Here is a 27,096-nt window from a genome sequence, read left to right on the forward strand (position 1 = left end):
CAGTACTCTGACTGTCTGCCATTCTATACAGATGGCTCAAAGTCAGAATCTTATGTGGGATCTGCTGTTGTATTTCCTCAGAAGACATTATCATTCAAGATCCCACAAGAAGCTAGCATTTATACTGCAGAGTTGCATGCAATTGAAATAGCCCTTGAGTTCATTATAAATAGCGATTACCAAAGGTACATGATTTACTGTGATTCATTGAGTGTGTTACAGGCTCTAGTATCGATGAGGTACAACTCTCATCCGGTCCTGTCCCGGATCCGGCAGATGTTTTGTTCTGCCTTTGAATCAGAATTTGACATTCGCTTCTGCTGGATCCCAAGCCACATTGGGATCCGGGGAAATGAATTAGCTGATACCGCTGCCAAATCAGCCATTTCCCTGGATAGTCATTGCCTGTCGGTCCCCTATACAGACTACAGGCAAATAATACGATGTAAATTATACTCCCAATGGCAAGACTCTTGGCACGGACAGACCCCGAATACTACAGCGTATTAAGCCTGTAATTATGCAATGGCAGTCCAGTCTACGCAGGGTCCGAAAAGAGGAAGTTGTTCTTGCTCGGCTCCGCATAGGTCATAGCCATCTAACACACTCCTTTTTGCTGAGGGCGGATGGCCCACCTATGTGCGAGACGTGTAACGTTATTTTAACTGTTTCTCACATTTTTATTGAATGTCCTGTCTTTAGACGATCCTTTTCTAGAACTTTTAATAATCTGGCTGAACCATTTACACTCAGTCAGATTTTAGGTGACAGAGACAACATGTCTGACGTTTTTAATTTTTTACACTCGATCAATTTATACACAAAGATTTAATGTTATATCTTATACTTTTTTATATAAACTTTAACTATAGTATCATTTTTATCTTTTTGACACAGTAGCCTGTTTTTAGACTGACCAATATTTTTGTATTAGTTTTATTTTTTGATTTGGCGCATTATGGCCATAGCTGCCAATGCGCCATTAAAAACCAAACCAAACCAAATTCCACCATGAGACGCGATGCATGCGTAACACCGACGCAGCATGGATTGGCAGACATCATTTTTGTGTCTTTTTGACACAGTAGCCTGTTTTTAGACTGACCAATATTTTTGTATTAGTTTTATTTTTTGATTTGGCGCATTATGGCCATAGCTGCCAATGCGCCATTAAAAACCAAACCAAACCAAATTCCACCATGAGACGCGATGCATGCGTAACACCGACGCAGCATGGATTGGCAGACATCATTTTTGTGTCTTTTTGACACAGTAGCCTGTTTTTAGACTGACCAATATTTTTGTATTAGTTTTATTTTTTGATTTGGCGCATTATGGCCATAGCTGCCAATGCGCCATTAAAAACCAAACCAAACCAAATTCCACCATGAGACGCGATGCATGCGTAACACCGACGCAGCATGGATTGGCAGACATCATTTTTGTGTCTTTTTGACACAGTAGCCTGTTTTTAGACTGACCAATATTTTTGTATTAGTTTTATTTTTTGATTTGGCGCATTATGGCCATAGCTGCCAATGCGCCATTAAAAACCAAACCAAACCAAATTCCACCATGAGACGCGATGCATGCGTAACACTGACGCAGCATGGATTGGCAGACATGGTCGAACACACCTGGAGTTTCTTTGACAGTAGCAGCAGCGCAGATGAGTCTCGCCACGAGATCCATTTCTGTCTCCACAGGTGATTCATACACGATAGATTTGAGGGCCCCCACAGAAAGAAATCAAGGCTCGATAAATCATGTGGGTGTGGGGGCCAGGCAACGGGTCCACCATGGCCAATCCATCGACGCCCAAAACGCTTGTTCAAATGGTCACGAACACACATTCCATAATGGACAGGCGCCCCGTCACGTTGAAACCAAATGTTGCGTCTCACATTTGCTGGAACATCGTCAAGAAACCCTGGTAGAACTTGTTCAAGAAAGATCCGATATTTAGCGGAGTTCATGCAGGATGGTAACAGGTATGGGCCGACTAAGCAGTCACCGACCATACCTGCCCACACGTTTAATGCGAAGTGATGTTGTGCCGCATGGGGGTGCACACCGTGTGGGTTGTCGTGAGCCCACACACGAGCATTGTGCTGATTGAATAAGCCTTCCCGAGTGAAATAAGCCTCATCTGTGAACAAAACATAGGCTGGAAAATTCAAGTCTTGAACTCTTTCTTGGAAAAACCACTGTGCAAAAGCCACACATGCAGGATGATCTTGGGGGAGCAGTAACTGAACCCATTGGATATGAAAGGGGTGTAAGGAATCTTGGTGCCAGATACGCTGTACACTGTAATGAGACACTCCTAAGGCAGAGGCAACGGCACATGTGCTGGTAGTAGGATAATTCTGGATGGCATTCAACACGCTTCTTCCATGGCGGGAGTTCGCGTCGAACATGGTCTGCCCGCACTACTCCTGTTACCTATAAATGACCCATAATCACACAAATTTTGATGCTCACGCACAAACAAAACGGTGGTCCGGTACATGTCTGTCTGGGAAGCGTTCTCCATAAATTCGTTGAGCGGCTCATCCATTGCCCTCTGCTGATCCATACACTAGGTGCATGTCTGCCAGCTCACAGTTCGTATATTGATGCATGCTCTTCGTGCGGCAACTACTGCTTGAATGAGTAAACCAGAAATTTTCCCTCTTGCGAACTGATGAACAGCGCCGTGTTCATCACCGACTTATGGTGACATTTCTGGTTATGGGTTCCTATGCAATTCACATTCCTTTAGATGTTACCTACTTCCCCTAAACGTTTGTACCAATATTTTTGAGACACTCTGTATGTATATAATATATGGGGTGTCTATAAATTATTCACCTGATTATGAAGCTCAATTAAAATTTTATTGTAATAAGGTATTGTAACATGGTTTGCTGCATTTCACTAAACCTCCACATGGGCACCTTTGGTAGCACATAGAATGTCTGAACCGTAGTTGATTTTGTTCCAAGTGTATTGAAGCATCTCTTGAGAAATGGAGGTCACTGCCTGTTCAATATTGTCTTTTAACTCTCTGACATTAACTTTTTATTTTGTATACACCTTGTCCTTTACATAGTCCACCATACAAAGAAATCCATAGGTGTAATATCCAGGAAACAAGGAGGCCATGGAATGAGACCATCCCAGCCAATCCATCGGTTAGGAAATTTTTAATTGAGGGAAATTTCACACTTGCAAGCTGCGCTATGGTGGTGCCCATCTTGCTGACAGAACACATGTGGCTGCATATCTAGGTGATTTGCAGAGTTCGCCGTTTTTTCGTGGAAGAAAGATGGCTCACTCACCTGGTTGAAGGATGGTGTGCACCATACATTTACCTTGGAATTTCCACTGCTGTGTTCACAAACTGAGTGGGGATTTTCAGATCCCCATATGTGACAATTGTGTCTATTAACTTTATCAGACAGGTGGAATGTGGCTTCATCATTGAAAATTACATTTTCCAGAACGTGTTCATCTTCATCTGTACAGTTGAGAATGTGAACAGTGAATTCCTTTTGTTGTAGTTTGTCATGAGGCTTCAATTTCCTGGATGATTTGCACTTTGTTTCTTGCAAACCACCCTGTGCAGTGTTGCTCATGGTATTTGTAGCTGCAGGCTTGCCCGGAGGATAGATTTTGTAGGACTTCTGGTAAACACTTCCTGAATTTCTGAAACTCTCTGCAGATAACTAGGCTTGCTTCAGTTTCTTGAAACTATTTCAACCATAGCTTCATTGATTGTTCAGCAGGTGGATCTTTCTGAACATTCCCTTCAGAAACGTCTGTTTACTATCACTGAGGTTTTGTATCCCACAGCCAAAGATGCACATTTCTTTACTTTCTCATGCACTGTCACCATTTTAATGCTGTGCTGTTGCAATGCATCCTGGGGTAAAGGCTGCCAACCACATGAGGAAAAAACTCATTGATTTGCTTTGGTAACTGCAGTAAACCATTTTAAGATACCTATTACAATAAAATTTTTATCAAGCTTCATAATCAGGTGAATAGTTTATACAGAACCTATATACAATATAAATTAAGTTGCATATGTAACTCCTGCCAGCAGTGGGGAAGATGGATTGCAAAGTAGCAACACATATGACATACCCGATATTCTTCCTGATGAGGTAGAACATGCATCGAAAAAAAATGAAGAATCAGAAAGCCCCGGAGGAAGATGAAGTTACTGTAGAGTTGTTAAAATTGGGAGAAAGAGACATAACACAAAAACTGGCAAGGCTCTTCACAACGTGCATTAGAAAAGATGTGACGCCTAAGCAGTGGAATAATGCAATCATAGTTTTGCTGCATAAGAAAGGAGATAAATCAGAAATTGGAAATTATAGACCAATTAGCTTGTTATCCCACATCTACAAGTTGTTGACAAGGGTCATTACTAACAGATTAGAAAGAATACTTGATGAGAATCAACTGAAAGAGCAAGCTGGCTTTAGGATAGGATTCTCAACTATGGATCACCTTCACGTAATATCACAGCTAATGGAGAAAGCAAATGAATATAAAACACCATTATGCCTGGCATTTGTGGATTATGAAAAGTCATTTGATTCCATACAGCATAAGGCAATGTTTCGGGCACTGGAAAGACAAGGCATAGATACCCCATATATTATGATTTTGAAGAAAATATATGAGTGTGCTACCTCCTTTATTAGACTAGACAAAGACAGTAGGAAATTTAAAATCGAAAAAGTAGTTCGACAAGGAGACACTATCTCCGAAGCTGTTTGCTGCTGCCCTTGAGGAAGCTTTCAGAAGATTAGACTGGTCACAGAAAGGAGTCAATATGAACAGAGAGTACCTAAACCATTTATGATTTGCAGATGACATTGTGGTCATAAGCCACGATCCCAAAGAATTAGAGGAAATTCTTAATCAGTTATGCACAGTTAGTAAGGATTTTGGACTAAAGATGAATATGGCTAATAGGAATGATGAACAAGTATGCCACAGAAAGGAAAATAATGATTGAAGGAGCAGTAATTGAAAATGTGGAGTCATACTTATCTGGGACAAGTTATTAGCTGTAATAATGATAAAGGCTGGAAGTCAAGAGAAGAATAAATTTTGGATGGATAGCATTCAGGAAATATAGTCACATACTGGAGAGCAATATCCAAGTTTGTCTGAAACGTAAAATAATGAACCAATGTATACTCCCCACCTTGACTTATGGAAGTGAAACTTGGGCACTCACCAAAAGAATGGAAGAGAAGAAGCTGAGAACTACACAGCGAAGAATGGAACGAATTATATTGGGAATCAGACTGTTAGATAAGAAGAGAAACACATGGATTAGGCAGCAAACTGAAGTAAAGGACATTCTTATCAAAACTAAAGAACTAAAATGGTCTTGGGCAGGACACATAGCTCGAAGGCACGATGACAGATGGACTAAAAAAATAACAGAATGGTATCCAAGAGGAGCTAGAAGAAAACCTGGAAGACAAAGGCTGAGATGGATAGATGAAATTCATGAGTTTGTGGGTAGTAAATGGATGGCCAGTGCTCAAAACAGAAGGAACTGGAAAGTTGCTGGAGAGGCCTTCATCCTGCAGTGGATTGAAAATGGCTGATGACGATGATGATGTAAATTAAAATCGGTCAGTAGAATGAATAAGCCCTGCAAGAAGCAAATGCAGCAAAAGCCTGTCTTCTTTGCACTATATGGCTAATACTAATTTTAGTGACAAAATGCTTGTGCTTAGAATACAGACATACAACACACACTGTAGCCAGAAACATTGAAGGGAACAGAAGTGGGGGGGATTAAATTGAGAGAAAGAGTATTGTGGAAGGAATACATACCATACGTACCAAAAATTTTTTAATACTTTAAATAGAAAGCTAACACCATTTATAAGCCAATTATGAACAAATTTAGATCAGTATTGACTGAAAATACTGAAGCCAAATAATAATAATAAATATCCTGGTTTTGATACTGAAAAACATCCACAGCAACATGAGCAATAAATGAAACAACTTAAAATTGAAAATAGTATGGCCATTGAGTCCTATCTCATCAGAAGGCCATGGGACAATAAAGGTTGTGAAATCACTGCATTTCGAATGTCAAACAAACCAATGCATTAAATAGCAATTGACAAAACATTATCTATTGCATCAGTAGGATAATAATGTTTTGTCAGTTGAACAGTAATCGTAGTAATCAAGGTATACTACTGCAGCAAGGTGTAAACAGATTCGACAGATGGACTGGAAGTGACAATTGAAATTTATTGACAAATGCAAAGTACTTCATATGGGGAGCCGTAATTCCAGATTAACATACCAGCTGTGTGGTACCACATTCAAGGCAATGGAGCATGAAAAAGACCTGGGTGTAATTGTACAGTCAGATATGAAGTTATCTGAACAGTGTAGACATCTTGCCAGAATAGTTCATGGGTTCTGTCAATGAACTTCATTTTAGGAAGAATGTAGATCTGTTGGAATAGGTGCAGAGAAGAACAAGATTGGTGAGGGGGAGCAAATGGATGCTCTTACTAGGAAAGGCTTCGGTTTTGTAAATTGCATCCTCTGAAGACTAGGCATTTGCAAGGAATCTAATTGAAAAAGTTCAATGCTGATAGAATCCTTCCTCTTGCTTAGACTATATATATGAGGGGATAGAGATTCAAATTGAGGAAGGATGGTTGCAGGCTGAATTGTTGGAAATTAGCCTTCAACCAGAAGGTGGTTGATTATTGGAACAGACTCCCATATTGTGTACAGGTGAGTGGTTTGAATAAATTCAAGAAATAACTAGATAAACTGTTTGAGGGAATGGACAGATGAAATGGGTAGTGTTGGCTTTTTTTTTTTTTTTTTTTGTCCATATATGTGTTGTTCAAGCAAGAGTAAGGATATTTTCAGCATTTAGCTTACTCGAATCCATAAACACCTCAGTCAGATCTTGCAATTGCTTGTTTCCAGAGACTGCAATTTGCAAAACTCGTCTTTCTTGTTAAGAACATCCTTTTGTTCCCCCCCCCCCCAGTAATCTTGTTGCCCTTCTCTACGGGCACCTCCGTAGCCAGGTGAGCAGGAGCAGCAGTGCATAGCACACGCTTCTTGATTAGACCAGGGTTCGAGCCTGTGACCACCAAATACGGAGGATGCAGAACGGTCAGGGAATGGCCACCACATATCCTTGGAGCAATATGGCCTTAGTTGCTAATGCTCCTAAAATCCAAATAACTAACTAACTAGCTCTTCTCTACACTCATTTCTAAAATGAGACTTCCAGACCTGTATGAAAGTGCTTAAGATGTGATCTGACCATCACCCTTCACAGTGATATAATTATTTCATTATCCCTGCTAGAAAAATTACTGTATATCGTTTGTCAAAACTACTGCTGTCCTAGCAGCCTGTCTGTACTGCTCAGAATTTTGTGTCTGACTATACAAATACTTCCTGGCTTTTTTTATTCTCCACTACTACCCTCAGTATGATACCACACAGCTGGTATGTTAATCTGGGGTTACTGCTACTCATATGCATTACCTTGCATTTGTCAATATTTAACTTCAACTGGCACTTCCCAGCTCATCTGTCTAGTTTTTCTAAATTTTATTGGTAGTGTTTCCTGATTAATGTTATTAGCCACCCTACCAACCTTTGTATCATTTGCAAACGTAGAATTAAGCCTGATATGCCTTAATCCATATCGTTAATAAATATAGAAAACAACAGTGGGTCTTGCACTAAACCCCAAGAGACTTCACCACTTACGCTTGTCCAAGAAGAGCAGTGCCCATTGATAACCATTGTGTCTTCTCCCACTGAACCATCCCTTTATCCATAGCAGTAACTTACCCTTAATGCCACATTGATCCATTTTGTAGCAGTCTTTTATGTAGAACAGTATCAAAAGCTTTTCTGAAACCTAAGTATATGATGTCAAAATTATTACTTCGTGTATTACTTCTTTAATGAGTGATTGCTGTAAGTTTCCTGGAACAGAAGCCAAGCTTACAGGCCTGTAATTAGTCACTTCATCCCTTGATACCACTTTGTTTAAAACATGTAACAACCCTCCTTCATTTATTGTTTACATCACATTAACATATTACCTTAGTTATTATTCCTGGAATCCCCCAGATGGAAATGTGTTTGGTACAAATCCGTGGTCAGCAGAGGCTTGATACGCAATGATGCGCAATCTTGAATGTACATTTATAGTCCTCGTAAGTATTATTAGCATTAGTTGAGGCATATGATGCAAGAAAGCAAGCTATATACAGCATCAGCCGAAAAAAACCTTCCCATTTCACCCATCCAGTCACTCCAAATGTTTTGTCTAGTTCAGCCTTAAATTTATTTAAGCTATCAACTTCCACAACAACAGATGGAAGTCAGTTCCAGCAATCAACTATCCGCTGGCTAAAGGCAAACTTCCACACATCTATTCTACAACTTTTTTTCCTCAATTTAAATCTATGCCCCCTCAGATTCTTAATCTGAGCAAGCAGAAGTATCCCATCAGCATTGAGCCTGCTCAAACCATTCAAGGCCTTATACACCTTAATCAGATCACCTCGCAAGTGTCTAGTCTCCAGATGTTGCAACTTGCAGAACTTAAGCCTCTCTCTTGGGAAGAGCACCCCTTTTTTTCATCTTGTCAATCTTGTTGCCCTTCTCTGTACTCGTTTTAGCAACTCTACATCCTTTCTATCATGAGGCCTCCAGACCTATATGCACTACTCAAGATGTGGCCTGACCATTGCCTTATAAAAATGAATAATCACCTCCTTGTCTCTGCTAGAAAAATTCCTATATATCATAATGATATATAGGAACCGTTCAGAGAACTTCATATCTGACTGCACAATTACCCCCAGGTCTTTTTCATTCTCCACCTCCCTGAGTGTAGTACCAAACAGTTTGTATGTTTCTCTTTGGTTACTGCTGTCCATATGTGGTACTTTGCATTTGTCAATGTTAAACTTCAGTTGCCACTTCTCAGCTGATCTACCTAACTTTTCTAAATCCTGTTGCAGTAGCATACTGTCATTAACAATCCTGCCAACCTTTGCATTATCTACAAACTTGGACATTGAGCTTGATATACCTTCATCAATATCATTGATAAATATACAAAACAACGATGGGTCCACCACCGAACCCTGGAGGACTTCACTAATAACATTAGTCCACGTAGAGCAGTGTCCATTTATTACTACTCTCTGCCATCTCCCCCTCAACCATTCCTTTATTCATTGCAGCAACTTGCCCTTAATGCCATACCACTCCAATTTGTACAACAGTCTTCCATGTGCAACAGTATCAAAAGCTTTCCTGAAATCCAATTATAATACATCAAAATTATTTTTTGCATCCAATTCCTTTGTGACCACATCATATTAATCAAATTGGTCAGACAAGACTTCCCCTTAACAAACCCATGTTGTGTCTGAACTATTGCTGCAGTCTTGTCTAGGTGATCCCACATCACTTCTTTAACCAGTAACTCCATTATTTTCCCCAGAAGAAGTTAAACTAACAGGTCTATAATTATTTGTGTCACCCTTTGGACCCCCTTTGTGAATTGGGGATACATTTGCACATCTCCAGTCCATGGAGACCTCCCCTGAATCTAAGGATGCTTTCATAATTATGGCTAAGGGTTTTCTTACTTCCCTCGCTGCCTCCTTCAGTATAACTGGATAGATTCCATCTGCCTCAGGTGCCTTTTTTATGTTTTTTTTATACTGACAGAAGCATAAATTCATGAGGAAAGATGGTTGTAGGATAGATGTGCGGAAGTTTGTCTTTAGCCAGCAAGTGGTTGATTTCTGGAACAAACTTTCATCTGCCGTTGTAGAAGTTGATAGCTTAAATAGATTCAAGGCAGAACTTGACAAACATTTGGAGCAAATGGATGGGTGAAATAAGGGGTTTTTGTTTTGTTTTTTGGCTGATGCTATATAAGCTTGCTTTCTTGCATCATGTACTTTTGCTAATGCCTAGCTTTCAGAAGTATACTTTAGATGACAGTATATAGGTTTAAGAGCAATAAATTGAATATTCAATGGAAAGAGACTATGAAATTCAACTCATTTTAATAGTGTTTGTTTATTAATACGTGTTGGACTTGATATACCAATGAATTTCTTTTTCTGATAACTTTTGTTTTCATCTTCCAGAGTAATGTGGAAGAATTTTTTTCCAGAGCAATGTAGAAATATTTTTTGCCCCTAAATATTCTTAGTTAATATTGAATTTAAAAATATTGTTATACTGTGTGAATAATGGTAATTTGATAGTGGTAGCTTGTAAGATATATTCTGGAAATTAGTGCACTTATATGTTTAGATAATAAATGAATGTTAACTAGTGGATGATGTTTTCCAATGTTTGTTACAGAGCTTGTATGATAGTATCAAGCAGGAGCCTTTCAAAATACCAGAAGATGATGGTAATGATTTAATGCATACATTTTTTAATCCAGATCGAGAGGGCTGGCTTTGGAAGCAAGGTAACATGTGCTTTAAAAAAAAAAATCGTCATTGTGTTGTCCATTCTAAATTTGAATTATTATTTCTGTAATAATAGAACAGAAGTGCTTATTACAGAAAGTGCTTTGGTTGTATGTATGCATGTGTAATTTTTTTGTGTGGTGAGATATTCTTTGCTAAGTTTGTTTTTGATGATTCATATTTAATCTCACAAATAGATCTTGCTTTTTTGGCAAAATCTTTATTGCAAACAAAAGTAATTGAAAAAGCATTTGTCTTTAAAGTCTCTCTCTGATACCATGCGAGTAATTTTTCGTGTTTGTTATTTGGTTTTTAGGAGCATTAGCAACTAAGGCCATATTGCTCCGGGGATATGCGGTGGTCATTTCCTGACCTTTCCGCATCCTCCGTATTTGGTGGTGACGGGCTCGAACCCCGGTCTAATCAAGAAGCGTGTGCTACGCACTGCTGCTCCTTCCCACCTGGCTACGGAGGCGCCAGATACCATGCAGTATGGTATCAGAGAGAGAGTTTAAAGACAAATGTTTTTTTTCAATTACTTTTGCCAAAAAAGCAAGATCTAGCAAAAAAAGCAAAAGCATGCAGTATGCTGTCTGAAGGCAAATTTCCACACAGTCTATCCTGCAGCCATCCTTCCTCAATTTGAATTTATGCCATTGAAAGCCTTAAATACCTCAATCAGATCTCTTTCAGGTGCATAGTCTGCAGGGTGCCTCCGTAGCCAGGTGGGAAGGAGGCAATGCGTAGCACACGCTTCTTGATTAGACCAGGGTTTAAGCCTGTCACCACCAAATACGGAGGATGTGGAAAGGTCAGGGAATGACCACCGCATATTCCCGGAGCAATATGTCCTTAGTTGCTAATACCCCTAAAAACCAAATAACAACAGCATAGTCTACAGATGCTGCAATTTGCAGAACTGAAGCCTTTTCTGAAAAGAATACCCTTTTGTTCCCCTTACTAATCCTTTTCTGCACCCATTCCAAACCAAGAGATCCACATTCTTCATAAAATGATGATTCCTAACCTCAATCAATACTCTTTCCAAGTTTTATTCCAGAATCACTAATCTAGACAGATACGTGGACCCTTAATTTCGGTCCAAAGATTATTTACAAGTATGTACAATATTTCATTCATGAAACAACCAGCTCAATATCCTATCATTGTCTTCTATTAATCTTAGAATCCACATACATACTAATTAAGTAATGAACCACAATTGTGTTAGCCACTTCAAGGTATATCTCTGTTCATTATAGATTTTCTTCTGTTAAACAGCTTATCTTCATATTCAGATAAAGCCATAAAATATCCTTGCTCTCTAAGAACTGAGTCAAATTGATCGAATCAAATATCTCAGTTGTGATTTGAAGCTCACGTCTAATATCCAAATATATGTTGAAGTCAAATAATAGATGCTCAACAGTCTCAGGAGCACTGCAGTGACGTAGAGGAGAGTTAACCAAACCAAAAGAGAATAACTTACTGTTAAGGTTCCCGTGTCCTGTTAACAGAAATCTAACATTAAGCCTTAGGTTAAACCAGTTCATCTGTTTATTATATTCCGAGACATGAGGAACAAATTTATTTGTAATTCTACCCAACATCTGATTCACTCAAGTCTTGTTGCCAATCCCTTAAAATTTCACTCCTAAGCCGAGTAATGTCATCTTTTTCCAGTAAACTGAGATTCAGAAGTAATTTCTCACACTGGCTGGTAGATTTTTCCTAAGATGATACTGCAGATATTGAAAATTTACCTCATATTGTACTGGGATTAAAGGGATACAATCTACTGGCTTCCTTGTGCAGAGTCTGCTTGAATTGAACCTTTTTTAACACAGTCCAGTTGGAATGTTTTCACATGTGGCTGCAGCAGCCTCAGTAGATAGTTGATGACAGGACTTAACAGCAAGTTCCGTCTTACTGTTAGGGCCAGATAGCTGACTGTCTTGGTTGACATAGCCCTCGGGTGACCTTGGCTAGCCCTTCTTGTAATGATTCCTGTCTCCTGAAACTGCTTCCATTTGCCAAGATGACACTATATGACACATGGAGCCAACGTGACACCTCTACCTGCAACTGCCCGGCTTCAAGTCATCCAACGGCCCACCAGCTGAAAGGATCATCTAAACCAGGGATTCTCAACGTGGGCAAAAATTGGTTTTTGGGGGGCAAAAAAATCACAGGTATTATAATGGTTTGTGGCCCTCCAAAATTCAACCCTACCTGACACACCTTATTCTTAATATTTAATTTATTTCATTGTGTGTTCTTTTCCCCTGAGACAACTGATTTTTAATATATAGGTATATTATATTAGGAGTGACTGAGAAATTTTGATAAAAGGAAGATATTGGGCATTTTTTTGAGATAGTGGGCATTTTAATTCAACCACCCTTGCTTTTTATAAGGCATTAAATGCCTAAGTGCTTTCAGATGTAGTCTCCACAATCCTTGGCATTTGCAACTTTCCGACAGCTGCAACCTTGGTGTCAGCATGGTGGGCGTGGTTGATTTATTTATTCTTCTGTTTCATTGGTCAATATATGAGGCATGGATGGGATGAGGAAATGTTTCAGTATATTGTTTCTACTTTCTAAGTGGCAATTAGTATTGATTTATTGTTTCCATGTGGAAGTTGTTTATTCTTGATCTTCAGTGCTTTTGTGAGTGACATGGGCTGTGAGAGTTAAATAAAAATAGTATATATTTTATTATTTAATTTTTTTAGTTATTCAGCCCATCATCAATCGTGTCAAGTGCTGAAAAGAAAGAGTGTCGACATATCTGGATGAATATCTAGCTTATGGTTTTATTGAAAGCCCATTCGACTCAAGACCTGTGTATTATGTGTAATTCTTTTTCAAATGAGGTTCTGAAACCATCAAGACTCTTAGATCACTTATAAAGGACTCATCCTGATAAAGTTGTTAAACAAATTGAATATTTAAAAATTTTAAATATTCAATTTGTTGAATATTTAAAATAAAAATTTTAAATATTCAATTCAATTCAACAGAACTTTGAGCACTGTAACACTTATTTCCTTATTTAAGAAGAACACACAAACCAATGATGACGGAATGATTACATCTTATAAAATTGCAGAAATCATTGCAAAAACTGGTAGTGCTCATACAGTTGCTGAGACTGTTATATGACCTGCATTAGAGACTGTAATTTCAACAGTGATGCATCAAAATCCTTCCAGTATTTTAAAAGCATTGCCATTGAGCAATGATTCAATTCAAAGACGAATCAATGAAATATCAGTTAACATTGAAGAGAAACTAATTGACAATTGAAAGGAAACTAAAAACAAGAAAATTTTCAATTCAGATTGATAAATCCACAGTTACTGACAATAAGGCTCTTCTAATGGCATACATTCATTATTTCGATGATGATTGTAAATTGCAAGAATAGATGTTTGTAAAATCTTTAGAAACTGACTCTATGGGAGCATCCATTTTTGCTGCTGTAAAAACATGGTTTGATGAAAAACAAGTACCATTGAAAAATTTGGTATCCTGTCCACTGATGGTGCTACCTCCATGGTTGGAAGACAAAGGTTTTACAGCGCCCACCTAAAGGAAGTACAGTAAACCCCCGCTATTTGCGGGGGTTACGTTCCTGAGAAATGTCGCGAATACCGAAAACGCAAATACTGAGTTATGGCTCCCATAGTAATAAAGGGGTTCCATTCCAAAGTATGAAATATATAAGAAAAACTAGTCTGAAAATTTTTGTCTATGTATGTATTATATGTACCTTCATAATATGACCATTAGAAATGCAAGCATATGGCATCGAAATGAAAATAAGAAACAATTTAATATTAAATGTAATATTTATTAGAAATTTCAAACCAGCGCCTTTGCTAGCAAAAAAAAACTTATCCCGCCAGTGCTATCACCAGTTTCGCTATAGTGTTGATAATGGAGTTTTGCTTTTTCACGAATGATGAGTGAACTTAACGGAATTTTATTTTGAGTTCGGTCTTCTATCCACAGATTTAAAGCTTTTTCCATTTTTTCTAATTTAACATCACGAGTTACTTAAGCAATTATCGCGTTTTCACGGACACTACGGCGGATTTCTTGATTGATCGTACCGTTGACGCATTGATTTTATAATGTTTTGCCACTGAGCAGACACTTTCACCATTAGAAATTTTATCTAATAACTCAATTTTATTCGCTAATGTCATCACCTTCTTTGATATTTTCACATTTCCCTCGTTATTTGTAGCCATATTTTTGTATGGGTTAGAAAGAACTTGTCCACAATAAAGTCACTTTCTTCCGTTAACACACTCGAAAAAGTCTGTTTTACACACTGCAAAACGGTAGATTTATCACTTTTGTAATCATATAAATTTATAAATTGATAAATTTATTCAATTTATAAGCATATAAATTAAAAGCAAACGACGAAACCTTCCACGACAAGCGCATAACACATACTGAACAAGGATTAGCGAGAAACATCCACGCTCGCGATTTTGTCACCCCCCACCCCCCCACCCACCCACCCACCCATTGAGCACTGTTTTGACCGGGAAAGATAATTGTAGCCACACCCATGTTTTTTATGGCGGAAAATATTCACGGCGCTTTAAAATTCACATTTTTTTTTTTTTTTTTTTTTTTTTGGGGTTTCATTTTATATTAAATCAGCGATCGCGAATACGTGAAACCGCGAATACAGATACCACGAATAGTGGGGGTTTACTGTATTCCCAAAGTTATTGCAATAAACTGCATTGTCCACCCAGCAGCTTCATCTGAACCGTTTATGACTGGTTGAATAATGAAATAAAATAAAATAAAATAATAGAAAAGACTGTAAAATAATATTTACAAAAAACTTTTAATCATTTACAAAAAACTAAACTATAACAAAAGTTAAATAAGTTAAAATGCTTTAAAATATAAATATAAAAGCGATAAAAAGACGATAAAAAACACTAGAGCTTTTGGAGGTGTCTTCCTCCTTCCTCAGTAATAGTGAGACTTAGTGTCTTCCTCCTTCCTCAGTAATAGTCTCACTATTACTGAGGAAGGAGGAAGACACCTCCGAAAGCTCTAGTGTTTTTTATCGTCTTTTTATCGCTTTTATATTTATATTTTAAAGCATTTTAACTTATTTAACTTTTGTTATAGTTTAGTTTTTTGTAAATGATTAAAAGTTTTTTGTAAATATTATTTTACAGTCTTTTCTATTATTTTATTTTATTTTATTTCATTATTCAACCAGTCATAAACGGTTGGTGTGTGTGTTTAAAATTGGTAGTATGAATAATCCCAACCTCAGAGGCCTTATTGCAGATATAGCTTCATCTGGTTGGCAAAAAATATTAGTCCAGTCCTTTATCAGTCTCTCAGTATAGTTGTTAAAACCATCAATAAAATAAAGTCACATTGCAAATACGATTGCCTTTTCAGAAAATTTTGTGTATATAATGAAGAACAGTATGCAGCCTTCTTTTACATACAGAAGTCAGGTGGCTTCTGTATGTAAAAGGAAATATGTTAGACAGAAAACTGTCTAACAAGATTTATAAACCTTTTTGATATGACAATTATATTTTTTAGAAAGCGAAGGAGATCAGCAAACACAAAAACAACATATACGGCTTGGATTTTTCCCTTGAAATTGAAGTGATACTTCAAGGGAAATTAATTAGTGATAGACTGCAAACTCATTAAAAGCTTTTACTGAAAAATTGGAAATATTTGAAAGCAGTTTAATGAGAAAACAATTTCATGATATGCAAGAGTTAGCTGAAATCACCGAATCTCTCACTGAGAATGATCTTAAGGATTATTCAGATATTTTGTGTTCTTTAAAAGGTGAAATGAAAAATAGATTTTCAGATTTATTTTCTTTTGAAGTGAAGCAATGGATATTAAATCCGATTGGATTTGATTTGGGGTCTACTAGTGAAGAAATTCAAAAAGAACTCATTGGATTAAAATGTAACGAAGAATGCAAATATAAATTCAAAAAAGGTGGAATGACTGAGTTGTGGGGGATCAAAAACAACTAAACTTCTTTATCCAACAATGTGGTACGAAATGGCCAAAGTACAGCTTTGTTTTCCAACGCCTTATATGGTTGAAAGTGATTATAGTTCAGTAAATAAAATATTAACAAAGGAAAGAAACAGAATTGATATGTTCAAGAGGAGACATTAGAATTAAACTTGCTAACATCATACTGAACATTCAACTTTTAGAGCTAAGAAGCATCAGGCTCAGAGATCCCACTGAACAAAGTATAAAGTATTTTCTTGTTTAAAATTTCATGGGAGGGGGGGCGATTAGGGAAAAAGAATTGTCTAAAAAAGCCCTTTAGGAGTGATATTTAAAAAAAAAAAAAAAAAAAAAAAAAAAAAAAATTGAGAAATACTGACCTAAACAATGATGACTTGCCATCCTGTGTACTGGAGATCTGGGAAGCCAAAAAAAAAAAATGGGAATGAAGTGATTTGGTCACAACCCATGTTTTTCAAGGCAGGAATAATTTGCATAATGTTTGACTCTGTAAGGTGTTAAATCAATTTCTATTGGTTGCTCGGAATTTTCATACCAGCATGCCTGTTATACCAAATATTTGCCTTCGGCGACACTGTTCACAATAAAATACAGTTAACCCTTGTATAACACAGTAGGTTCCTATAAAATGTTGTGTTATGCGAAACCATGTTATACGGGACTAAGAAAAAAGTACAAAAAGGAGGGTTATGTTCCAAAAGCTAAAAAAAATACACCATTCTAGATTTTGTGTATCTTCTGCTCTCTTTAAAAAATCAGTAATCTGGGTTTGTTTGCTTTTGCTTGATAAATCTTTGTGAATTTCATCGTATGGTACTAAGCATTTTTGAACTTAGGGCTCCTTGCATTCAAAAAATAAGATTCTAATTGCTCGGCTAATTTTATGCCTTCCCATATGCTTTTTAGTGTAAAATTTGGAAGTTTAGAATTTTCATCTGTGCTATCCTGAATTGATTTGGTCTTACCTCTGATGCCATTTCCACCAAATTTGCTTTACCAGCCTCTTTTTCTACCAGTAATTCTTGAACGTCTTCAAATAATCATATCTTCTTTATTTTTTTAGGAGCATTGGCAACTGAGGCCATGTTACTCTGTGTATATTGTCTATAAATTGCATGTGTTCTGAGGTTGATTTTCTGTTTTGCTGAACGAAAAACCCATGCTATCCTGCCCAAGTCCTACTAACTCAGCCACATAAAAAAGACCCATAAAAATTCCTGTGCTACCCACAAGGACTTCGGTAGTCACATCATCAAAACTTATCCCTCCTACCGATGTAGCAAGTTTTGCTATTGCACTGATTTAGTTTTCTGCCGGTTCAGCCATATTTCTTGAATGAACTGATTGGCCATACATTTTTCCACATGCATTTAATGTTGACAATTTTACTTCTTTCAGCGATAAAGCTATGATTCTGATACAGTCCACAATTGAGAAATGTTTCCATGCCTCCATTACTTCAATAGATTCGGAATCAATTTTTTCCAAAATCCTTTGTAACGATTTTCTGATGTAATGAGTTTTAAAGGTGGATATAATATAATGCCTTGATCTAATGAAATTAGATTAAGCTGATCAGGCTGAAAGAAAGCAGTTGTATTAACCCAATACAACTGTGGCGGTAGGAACATAACTTCAACATTTGGATGGCCTGGTGTGCTCTCTATCCAATAGTAATAAAACTTTGAAATCTAGATTTTTCCACAAGTTCAATAGGACAGATCATAACATGGGGATTTCCCAACAAAATAAAATACAGGGATTTCTCAATTTTTTTGTTACTAGCGAGTAAACAGCAAGGATTCAAAAAGAATGGAAATATTGAAAAATTACATCCAACATAATAGCAGGGTTTCCCCCGCACAAAAGGTCAAAAATACCCTGTTATGTGAGATTTACTGAAATTCTTTGACTGTGTTAGAGCGAAACCATGTTATATAAGTACCATGTTGTGCTAGGATTGCTGCAATTTATCAATCATGTTAGAGAGAAATTCCGTGTTATACCCCGTATAACACAGTACTGCCACAACCAAGCAGAAGTACCGTGTTATACGGGGGTTGCCTCTATTCATGAAAAACATTTTGTTCTGTTAAATTTGTCAAGCAGTGTAGTTCTGTTATGTGACAGTTTAACCTATTTAATGTAATAATTTTCACACAATAAAATTCATTATGAACAACCATGTGTTATTCTTCTCCCAACACATTCAATTTATAGTGTCTTACGCATAAATTCTAATTCCTTCATATATTTTAGATAATTTGGGTCTTTGCATTATATAAATGTATTAATTTCTAAATTACCTTAAAATATTTTGTTTGTTAAAATAGGTGGCCGTTACAAAAGCTGGAAAAGAAGATGGTTCATATTGAATGATAATTGCTTGTATTATTTTGAATACACAACGGTAAATATATAGTCTCTTTTTTGCTTGTTTGTTTCTCCCAGAATTGACTTAACCTGATATTTTTTAATTATCCATAAATAGCTTTTTTTTCAATAGTAATTATTATTCTACACTAACTTTCATGCTAAAAAAAAAAATAAAATAAAGGAGAAAAAGCAGTGCATTATTGTCTCCTTAATTAAGTATTAGTATTGGCAAAAGATGCATGGAAGCAACATATCTTTTCCAAGCATTAGCTGGAAGGAAGGGATGGAATTATCTTCCTCTAATCTGTCTAGTCTTCCTTTGAATTTACAGAAATATTCCACCAGCAATCATATGTGGCAGTTTCGACAAGCCACTTGACAAGCACTCGTGAGCCGAAAGCAGATTTCTTTAGGTCATAGTCACTTCGGAGGCAGGAAATAATACCCAAGCATTCATTACAAATTACCTTTTCTAATATTTTAAAATTTGATTAATAATATGATATATCATTAACCTACTTTATTTTATATTTAACACAGGACCCATTACCAGACCAAGGTATTTCTGTGCCCTGGGCAAAGAGATTTTTTCAGCACCCCGTTTACTAAGGACATATATATATATTGTTTTTCATGATTTATAAAATTTGACACCCCTTAAAGAAGGGCACCCAGGGCAAGAGCCCTGCTAGCCTGTGCCTTAATCTGGCACTGACAGCCTCCCCCCCCCCAAACCTTAGACCCAAAGATAGGATTTCACTGTGAATTCCAGGAATTTAGCCTACTTCCCATAGTTAATAACTGATTGTCCTATTGTTTTGTTCTCTCTCTCTCTCTGCAAACAGAACAGTAAAATTAAGCATTAATTTAAGTAGAGTGTTCACTTCTATTTATTTGACTTTGAACATAGGTTTTGTCCATGCTCAAATAATACTTGAATTTTTCCATACTTCCTAAGTTAACTATTGCTTTAATTCTGCTGTATAACAATGTCTTCTGTCTCCCGAATTATCTTTTGAATGTGTTATCAGATGTCTGAAATGTGTATTTCATTATTTTAATGTGTTCTGTTAGGATAAAGAACCTCGTGGTATCATTCCGCTGGAGAATGTTCAAGTGAAAGAAGTCCAAGATCGAAACAAACCAAATTGTTTTGAACTATATTCAACAGGAAGTGATGTTATAAAAGCCTGCAAGACAGACTCAGAGGGCAAAGTAGTGGAAGGTAAACACACTGTATATCGAATGTCAGCTGCTTCTCTAGAGGAGAAAGATGACTGGATCAAGTGTATTAGGTGAGTTCACTAATTATTTGCATTATAAGTGATAATGCTAATTGACAGTGATTCAGAATGATCTTCCTGATTTGCAGTTAAAAATATATTACTATTTGTAATTACAAATTAAAAATAGCAATATTTTTTAATTGCAAATCATTAAAATATATTTTAATGATTTGCAATTAGAACTTTTATTTATGATAAAAATAGTAATATATTTTTTTAATTGCAAAATGATGCAAGGAAACAAGCTTATATAAAATCAGCCATAAAAAAAAAATACTAAGCGTGGCAAATGTATGTCACCTTCCCTCATTTTACTTGCCTGCATTTTTTTTTTTGAGTTTATATCCAACAGGCCCTCCATAAATTTTGATAAACTCCCAACCTCCAAGATCAGGTAGAGTTTATTCATGGCCACTCTTTGAATAATGGAAACCTTTTGGACACCTAATTTGCAGTTATCCCCTATTGACTTCAGTTTATGCTTCCTCATATATAGCCAACCAGGCTAGCTGGGTGGGTAAAGTGCCTGCCTGGCAACCCAAAGGTTGTGGGTTCGAATCCCACCTCGGGCTTGGATCAGAGTACTGCAAAAACTTTGGGAGGTGCATTATGGCCACAGAAGCTGATGCGCCCGTAACTAACTAAAACAAATAATCCTCATATATGTCACATGACTAAGTGTAAAGATGTCCTCAGCATTTCAATTAGTCAACCAATTTACAGTTTACAGTAAAGCTGTAAACTGTTCACCCTCACAGATGCCTTCTTTTAAAACACTATAATTTATAAAACTAGTCTCTCTTGAGTTCTGTAAGTAAACGGACCTTGAGTGTCATGAATAATATTACTATAATAAATAGTATTACAAGCACAGAATGGCAAAAGGCAAAATCAATAATTGTATTAAAAAATTAGGTATAGATGAATGCCATTATTAGAAGTGGCAAATGGTGCAATGAGGTGAGGCTTATACAGCATCAACATAAAAAAATTAAAAAAAAAACTGTATTGTAATTGTACATCTCTTTTACAATTTGTCGCTAATCCTTCTTTAAAATTATTCACATTACCCAGCAACAGGTGGAATTTTATTCCAACAATGACTCTCTAGCTCAAAACAAATTTTCACACATCTTTCCTGCAAACTTCCTTTTGCAGTTTAAATCCATGTCCCATTATGTGCGTTGCCTGAGAAAGAGTAAGGATGCCATCGGCATCTGTTCTGGCAGTCTGCAGTTTACTCAATCCATTTGAAGTATTAAGCACTTCAGTCAGGTCTCTTTGCAGGTACCTACTTTCTAGGCTCTGCAATTTGCACAACAAGACTTTCTTAGTAAGAGTACCCTTTTGCATCCCTGACTAATCTTGCATTTCTCTCTATCTGTTCCAACAAATCCACTTCCTGCTTAAAATGAGGCTTCCAGACCTGTGTGCAGTACTTAGGATGTGGCCTAATCATTGCCTTATGTAAGGAGATAATCACCTCTCTGTCCATGCTGTCAAAGTTCTCTATATATCATTGATGCAACCCTATGAGCTGTTCTGGCAATCTGCCTGCACTGCTCAAAGAAATTCATGTCAGACTGTACAGTTACCCCTAGATCTCTTTTCTTCTCCATCTTGAGTGTGGTACCACATCGTTAATGACATACCAAATTGGTATGTTATTACCAGATTACTACTACTTGCAGTAACTTGCATTTACCAATGTAACACCTCAATTGCCACTTCTCAATCCATCTGCCTAATTTTTCTAGACCTTGTTGCGGTAGCATAATCTGATTAACCACCTTGCTAACCTTTGTATTGCTGCAGACTTACACATTGTCTGATATGCCTTCATCGGTCTCATTCATGAGAACAACAATGGGCCCAGCATTGAACCCTGACAAACTTCCTTAATAACAGTAGTCCAAAAGAGCAATATCCATTGATAATTGCAGTTCCATTCAACCATCCCTTATCCATGTGTATATATAGCCGACTTAATGCCACACTGCTAAGGCACCTCTGTAGCCAGGTGGGAAGGAGCAGCAGTGTGTAGCACACGCTTCTTGATTAGACCGGGGTTCGAGCCCGTCACCACCAAATACAGAGGATGCTAAAAGGCCAGGGAATGACCACCGCATATTCCCGGAGCAATATGACCTTAGTTGCTAAAGGTCCTAAAAACCAAATAACAAACAAACAAGCCACCTGCTACAATTTACATAATATTTTATCTAGTATGAATCAGAGCTGTAATACTCAATGCGTTCTACATTGATATTAATATTTGTAAAATAATAAGAGAAGTTTACCTCGATATAGTACGTAGAATGCTTCCGTATGATACTCTCCAGAAATTAAAACGAAAAAATCAACAACTTACATTAGAGTAAAATGTAAATAATTAAATAATTAAAAACCAATTTAACACAATTAAAAAATCAATTTAATGCAATTAAAAAGAATCTAACAAAAATATTCAAAACGATTTTCCTTCCTGAAGCTGACAACGCTTTTTGACCGTATGTCGTGATCACAGGAATGAAAATTACCGAATAGGGTTGAACCTGAAACTTAAATAGTGATTATTTGTCTTCATGCATGCGCTTAAAGGTCCACGCATCGGAGATCAAATATGGCCGCCGCAAATTAACAGAATTCTCGTGTAATTTAATTTCTATGGTTTCTGCAATTAATAGTCACGTATAATTACGTTGAACATTAATTATTTTGGCCTCGTTAAATAAAAAAGTATGTTTTTTGTTAATGACATGAAAGGCTAATTCTGACGCTGCTGAACGAGAAGCACGAACAGAGGCTTAATGTTGATTTACACGAATATTAAGAGAAAATCGCGTCGAACCTTGGTAGGACGAGTTGCAATCACCGCAAGAAATGTTGTATACCAGATCGTTAATTTGTGTTGCGAACGCAGAAAGAACTGAGCGATTGTTCAGTATAGTGTGTAACTTCCGTATTGGCCTGACCACAATTTTAAACTCTGTATCTTTAAAGAATCTATTAAGCTGTTTGTGCCATTGTTCAATATATGGGACAAAAATAAAGTATTTTTTGATATTACTATTGTTGGTTGGTGTAGTATTTTGTATCCTATCCTTACCCTGTACCCTAATTCAGTTTATTGTGGCAATGGAATAACCCCTGTTTAAGAACCTGCTAGTTAATATTTGTATTTCTGAGTCCAAAGCAGATTCTGTCGTTGAATATTTATAGGCATTTAGAAATTGATTAAAGATAATCGATCTTTTGTAGGTGAACGGGTGATAGCTATTATAATGTAGAAGCATACCGGTGTTTGTAGGTTTTCAATAGATGCTAAATTGGATTTTATTCAAGTACCCGGTAAGCGTGAAATTTAGAAAGTTTAATGACTTTGTATCCGTATCCTCCCTTTCCAATGTAAATTTGAGTCTAGAATGAATATTATTAAACGAATGCAAAATGTCTTGGATAGTACTACTATCAGTAATAACTAGAACTTCGTCTAAATACCTCCCATAATATGTGATACGGGGTCGAAAAGGTGTCAAATGTATATGCTCAATCGTTGAGAGATAGATCTCTGACATTAATGGTCAGAGATCTATCTCTCAATGGGTTTGAGCCTGAGCGGCTTAATGTCAGAAATCTATCTCTCAACATTGAGAGATATATAGATAACAAGCAAACTAAGGATTTGCTTACCTCTTTTGCTGCCTTTCTTCAATTCTCTCATCACCTTCCAATATTTTGTCTAATTCTTCCTTGAATTTATTCAAACAACCCACTAACTCACTTCCACAACAGATGGAAGTTTGTTCCAACAATCAAGTACCTGCTGTCTAAAGGCAAACTTCTGCACATCCATCCTTCCCTCAATTTAAATTTATGTACCCTTATGCATATAGTCTGGGCAACAGAAAGAATGCATTGAGCTTGTCCAGTCCATTTAAAACTTCAATCAGATCACCTTTCCGTTGCCTAGTTTCCAGATGCTGAAGTTTGCAGAACTGAATCCTTTTTGCTAAGAGCATCCCTCTGTTTCCTCTTGCCAATCTCTTTGCCTTTCTCTGCACCTGCACAGCCAATCTACATCTTTCATAAAATGAAGCCTTCAGACATGTATGCAGTTTAGGCCTACACCTTAAATAGTATCTCTTAGTTTAAAGGCGCCTCCTTAGCCAGGTGGGAAGGAGCAACAGTGCGTAGCACACACTTCTTGATTAGACCGGGGTTCGAGCCCATCACCACCAAATACGGAAGATGCAGAATGGTCAGGGAACGACCACCGCATATTCCCGGAGCAATATGGCCTTAGTTGCTAATGCTCCTAAAAACCAAATAACAACAACTTAGTTTAAAAAGCTTAGTAACTTCTATGATTACTTTCCTGAATGCTTCCCATTCGTTATTTGCATTTGACAACATTTCCATCTTGTACAGTGTACTCTTGTAGTACTTACTGGTGTTAAAAGTATTCTTTAAAAACACTTTTAAAAGTATCCTTTATTTTTCCTGCTTTTCACAGTGCCAATGTTGCCTCTCCCTTTTCTGAACATATATTTAACTCCCAAAGAAATTGGTTTTCATTTTCTTTTGACTTTACTGTTACTGCCTGTTCACTTCAAATTCATAAATTTGCCATTGTCAACGCTCCCCCCCCCAATGTAATTCTGTCAATCAGATTAGTCTACGGCAATTGCATGCTATCTGTACTGTAACTGAAAATACTTTCTTGTGTACAGGCTAAAAATATGGTCAGTTGCATAAGGTAGCAGAAGGTTTTTCCCATTTTCTCACAGGAATTGGATGAGCCTCAGCCAATTGGCTAACACTTCATTTCAAGATCATTTCACAAATCCTATACTGATCCATATTAATAGACAAGGGAATTCTTTGAAAGAATTCCCCTGTTCAAGAAAAGTTTAAATTTTAATATTTCATCTTAAAACAAAACTTGAATTGTCATTTGAATTCATGTTATGCAAGTACACACACACACACACAACACACACACACCCCGATGAGCCAAAACATTATGACCAGTGAGTCATTATGCAAATCGAAGCAACTGCAGGTGAACTACAAGCATGTACATGGGTTGGAACATGGTATAAAAAACACCTGATACTGAGCTCTGTTAATCAGTGTTACTCTTGTTCCTCAGATGGGAAAGGCAATGGACTTAAGCGAGTTTGACAAAGGCCAAATTGTAATGGCCAGACAACTGGGTCAGAGGATATCCGAAACAGCACGGCTGGTGTGATGCTCATGATCAGCCGTGGTTAGTACCTACCGAAAGTGGTCCGAGAAGAGAAAACCCACGAACTGCCGGTGAGGTGTTGGACGACCACGGCTCATCAATGCTTGAGGTGAGCAAAGACTCCTGGATGGTACGTGGCAACAGAAGGGTGACTGTGGCGCAACTTTCCGGTAATTGGAATGCTGGTGATGGGAGTAATGTGTCACAACGCACAGTACATCAAACACTGCTGAAAATGGGGCTGCGTAGCCGCAGGTCGCTCTGAGTACCCATGCTAACCACGGTTCACCAACAAAAGTGCCTGCAGTTGGGCACCCAAGCATCAAAACTGGACCTTAAGTCAGTGGTTTCCAAACTTTATGTTACTACGCCCCCCTTTTAAAAAAATCTAATCTTGGCACCTTCCCCCCCTTTATTTCATAAAATAATACAGACACATTTTTAAATGGTAAAAAATGTATTAATACAAAAAATGAAAAAAAAACATAATTGACAGAATAATAACAAGGTTTTACTATATATATATATATATTCATTTTTAAATTATTTTGTGTTTAATGCGATGGATGTGCTTGTTTATTAGCACAAAGTTTATCGAATCTAGGTGTCATTGAGGAGAGTGCTACTCGTAGTTCATTTTCTACTATTAAACGGGCTCGATATTTGGATTTCATTGCTGCCAATGCAGAAAATCCCATTTCGCATAAATATGAATGTTACGATTGGCAGCAATACTTTCATTGCTTTGCTTGACAAAGTATTATATTCTTCACTTCGATTCAACCAAAATTGAACTAGGGTTTCACTCTGAAATTTTTGTTTCAATGAAGTATCTCATGATAATTCTATCAATTTTTCCTTTTCAATAATTGTCAATCCAAATTCATCATCTTGTTCATCGACAAATGGATTCTGTATCCACGCGAACTTTGTAAAATCAAAATCTTCGAAATAATGTGAAAAGTGCATTAGTAAACCATCCAAGTGTTCAGTAAATAGATTTTTGTTTGCTTCAATATTAGCTCTGGCGCAGAAATCATTTAAAAGTGGAAACATGTCGAACTTATTTTTTTGTAAATTTGATTTTCACAGCTCCGATTTTTTTATGAATGCTTTCACTTTCTTTTTGAATCAATGAATGCATTTGTTGTCCTTGCATTGATTTATTCAAAACACTCAATTTTCCAAAAATTTCAGCCAAATAGGCAAGTTTAACAATAAAGTTATCATTCCTAAATAAATTTGCCTCTTCATTATGATTTTCATCAAGAAAAATTGCAATCTCTTCTTTGAATCACTTTTGCACGAGATAGCCAGCGCACGTCACAATAGTATAGAAGTGAAATATAATTAGCTTCCATATCTTCACACAGCTTTGCAAACAACCTAACTTTTAAAGGACTATTTTTTATGTAGTTTATAACTTTCGTAACTTTTGTAAAAATGTTGTTAAGTTCCTCGCTCATATTTTTCGACACAAGAACTGCTCTGTGAAGCATGCAGTGCGCCCAGATAACTTTGGATGCTTTCTTTTTAACTAATGCTTGAAGACCTGCCTTGTGTCCTGACATTGACTGTGTTCCATC

The 27,096-nt window shown here is 37.0% G+C and overlaps 1 protein-coding gene across 3 annotated transcripts in view; it reads left to right on the plus strand.

Moving 5' to 3' along the window:
* LOC150086348 (cytohesin-1-like) overlaps positions 1–27,096 on the plus strand; it is a 274,992-nt gene that overhangs the window by 240,102 nt on the left and 7,794 nt on the right. For all 3 annotated transcript variants that reach the window (XM_090371321.1, XM_090371320.1, XM_090371322.1), the window contains exons 9-11: positions 10,420–10,531; positions 18,931–19,007; positions 20,048–20,268. In XM_090371321.1, the coding sequence (XP_090227447.1) occupies positions 10,420–10,531; positions 18,931–19,007; positions 20,048–20,268 (410 nt within the window). The remainder of the gene's footprint in view (positions 1–10,419; positions 10,532–18,930; positions 19,008–20,047; positions 20,269–27,096) is intronic.

The sequence above is a fragment of the Mastigoproctus giganteus genome, chromosome 4 (genome assembly GCF_048544385.1).
Source record: "Mastigoproctus giganteus isolate SK-2022 chromosome 4, ASM4854438v1, whole genome shotgun sequence".
In the NCBI taxonomy this organism is placed as follows: Eukaryota; Metazoa; Arthropoda; class Arachnida; order Uropygi; family Thelyphonidae; genus Mastigoproctus; species Mastigoproctus giganteus.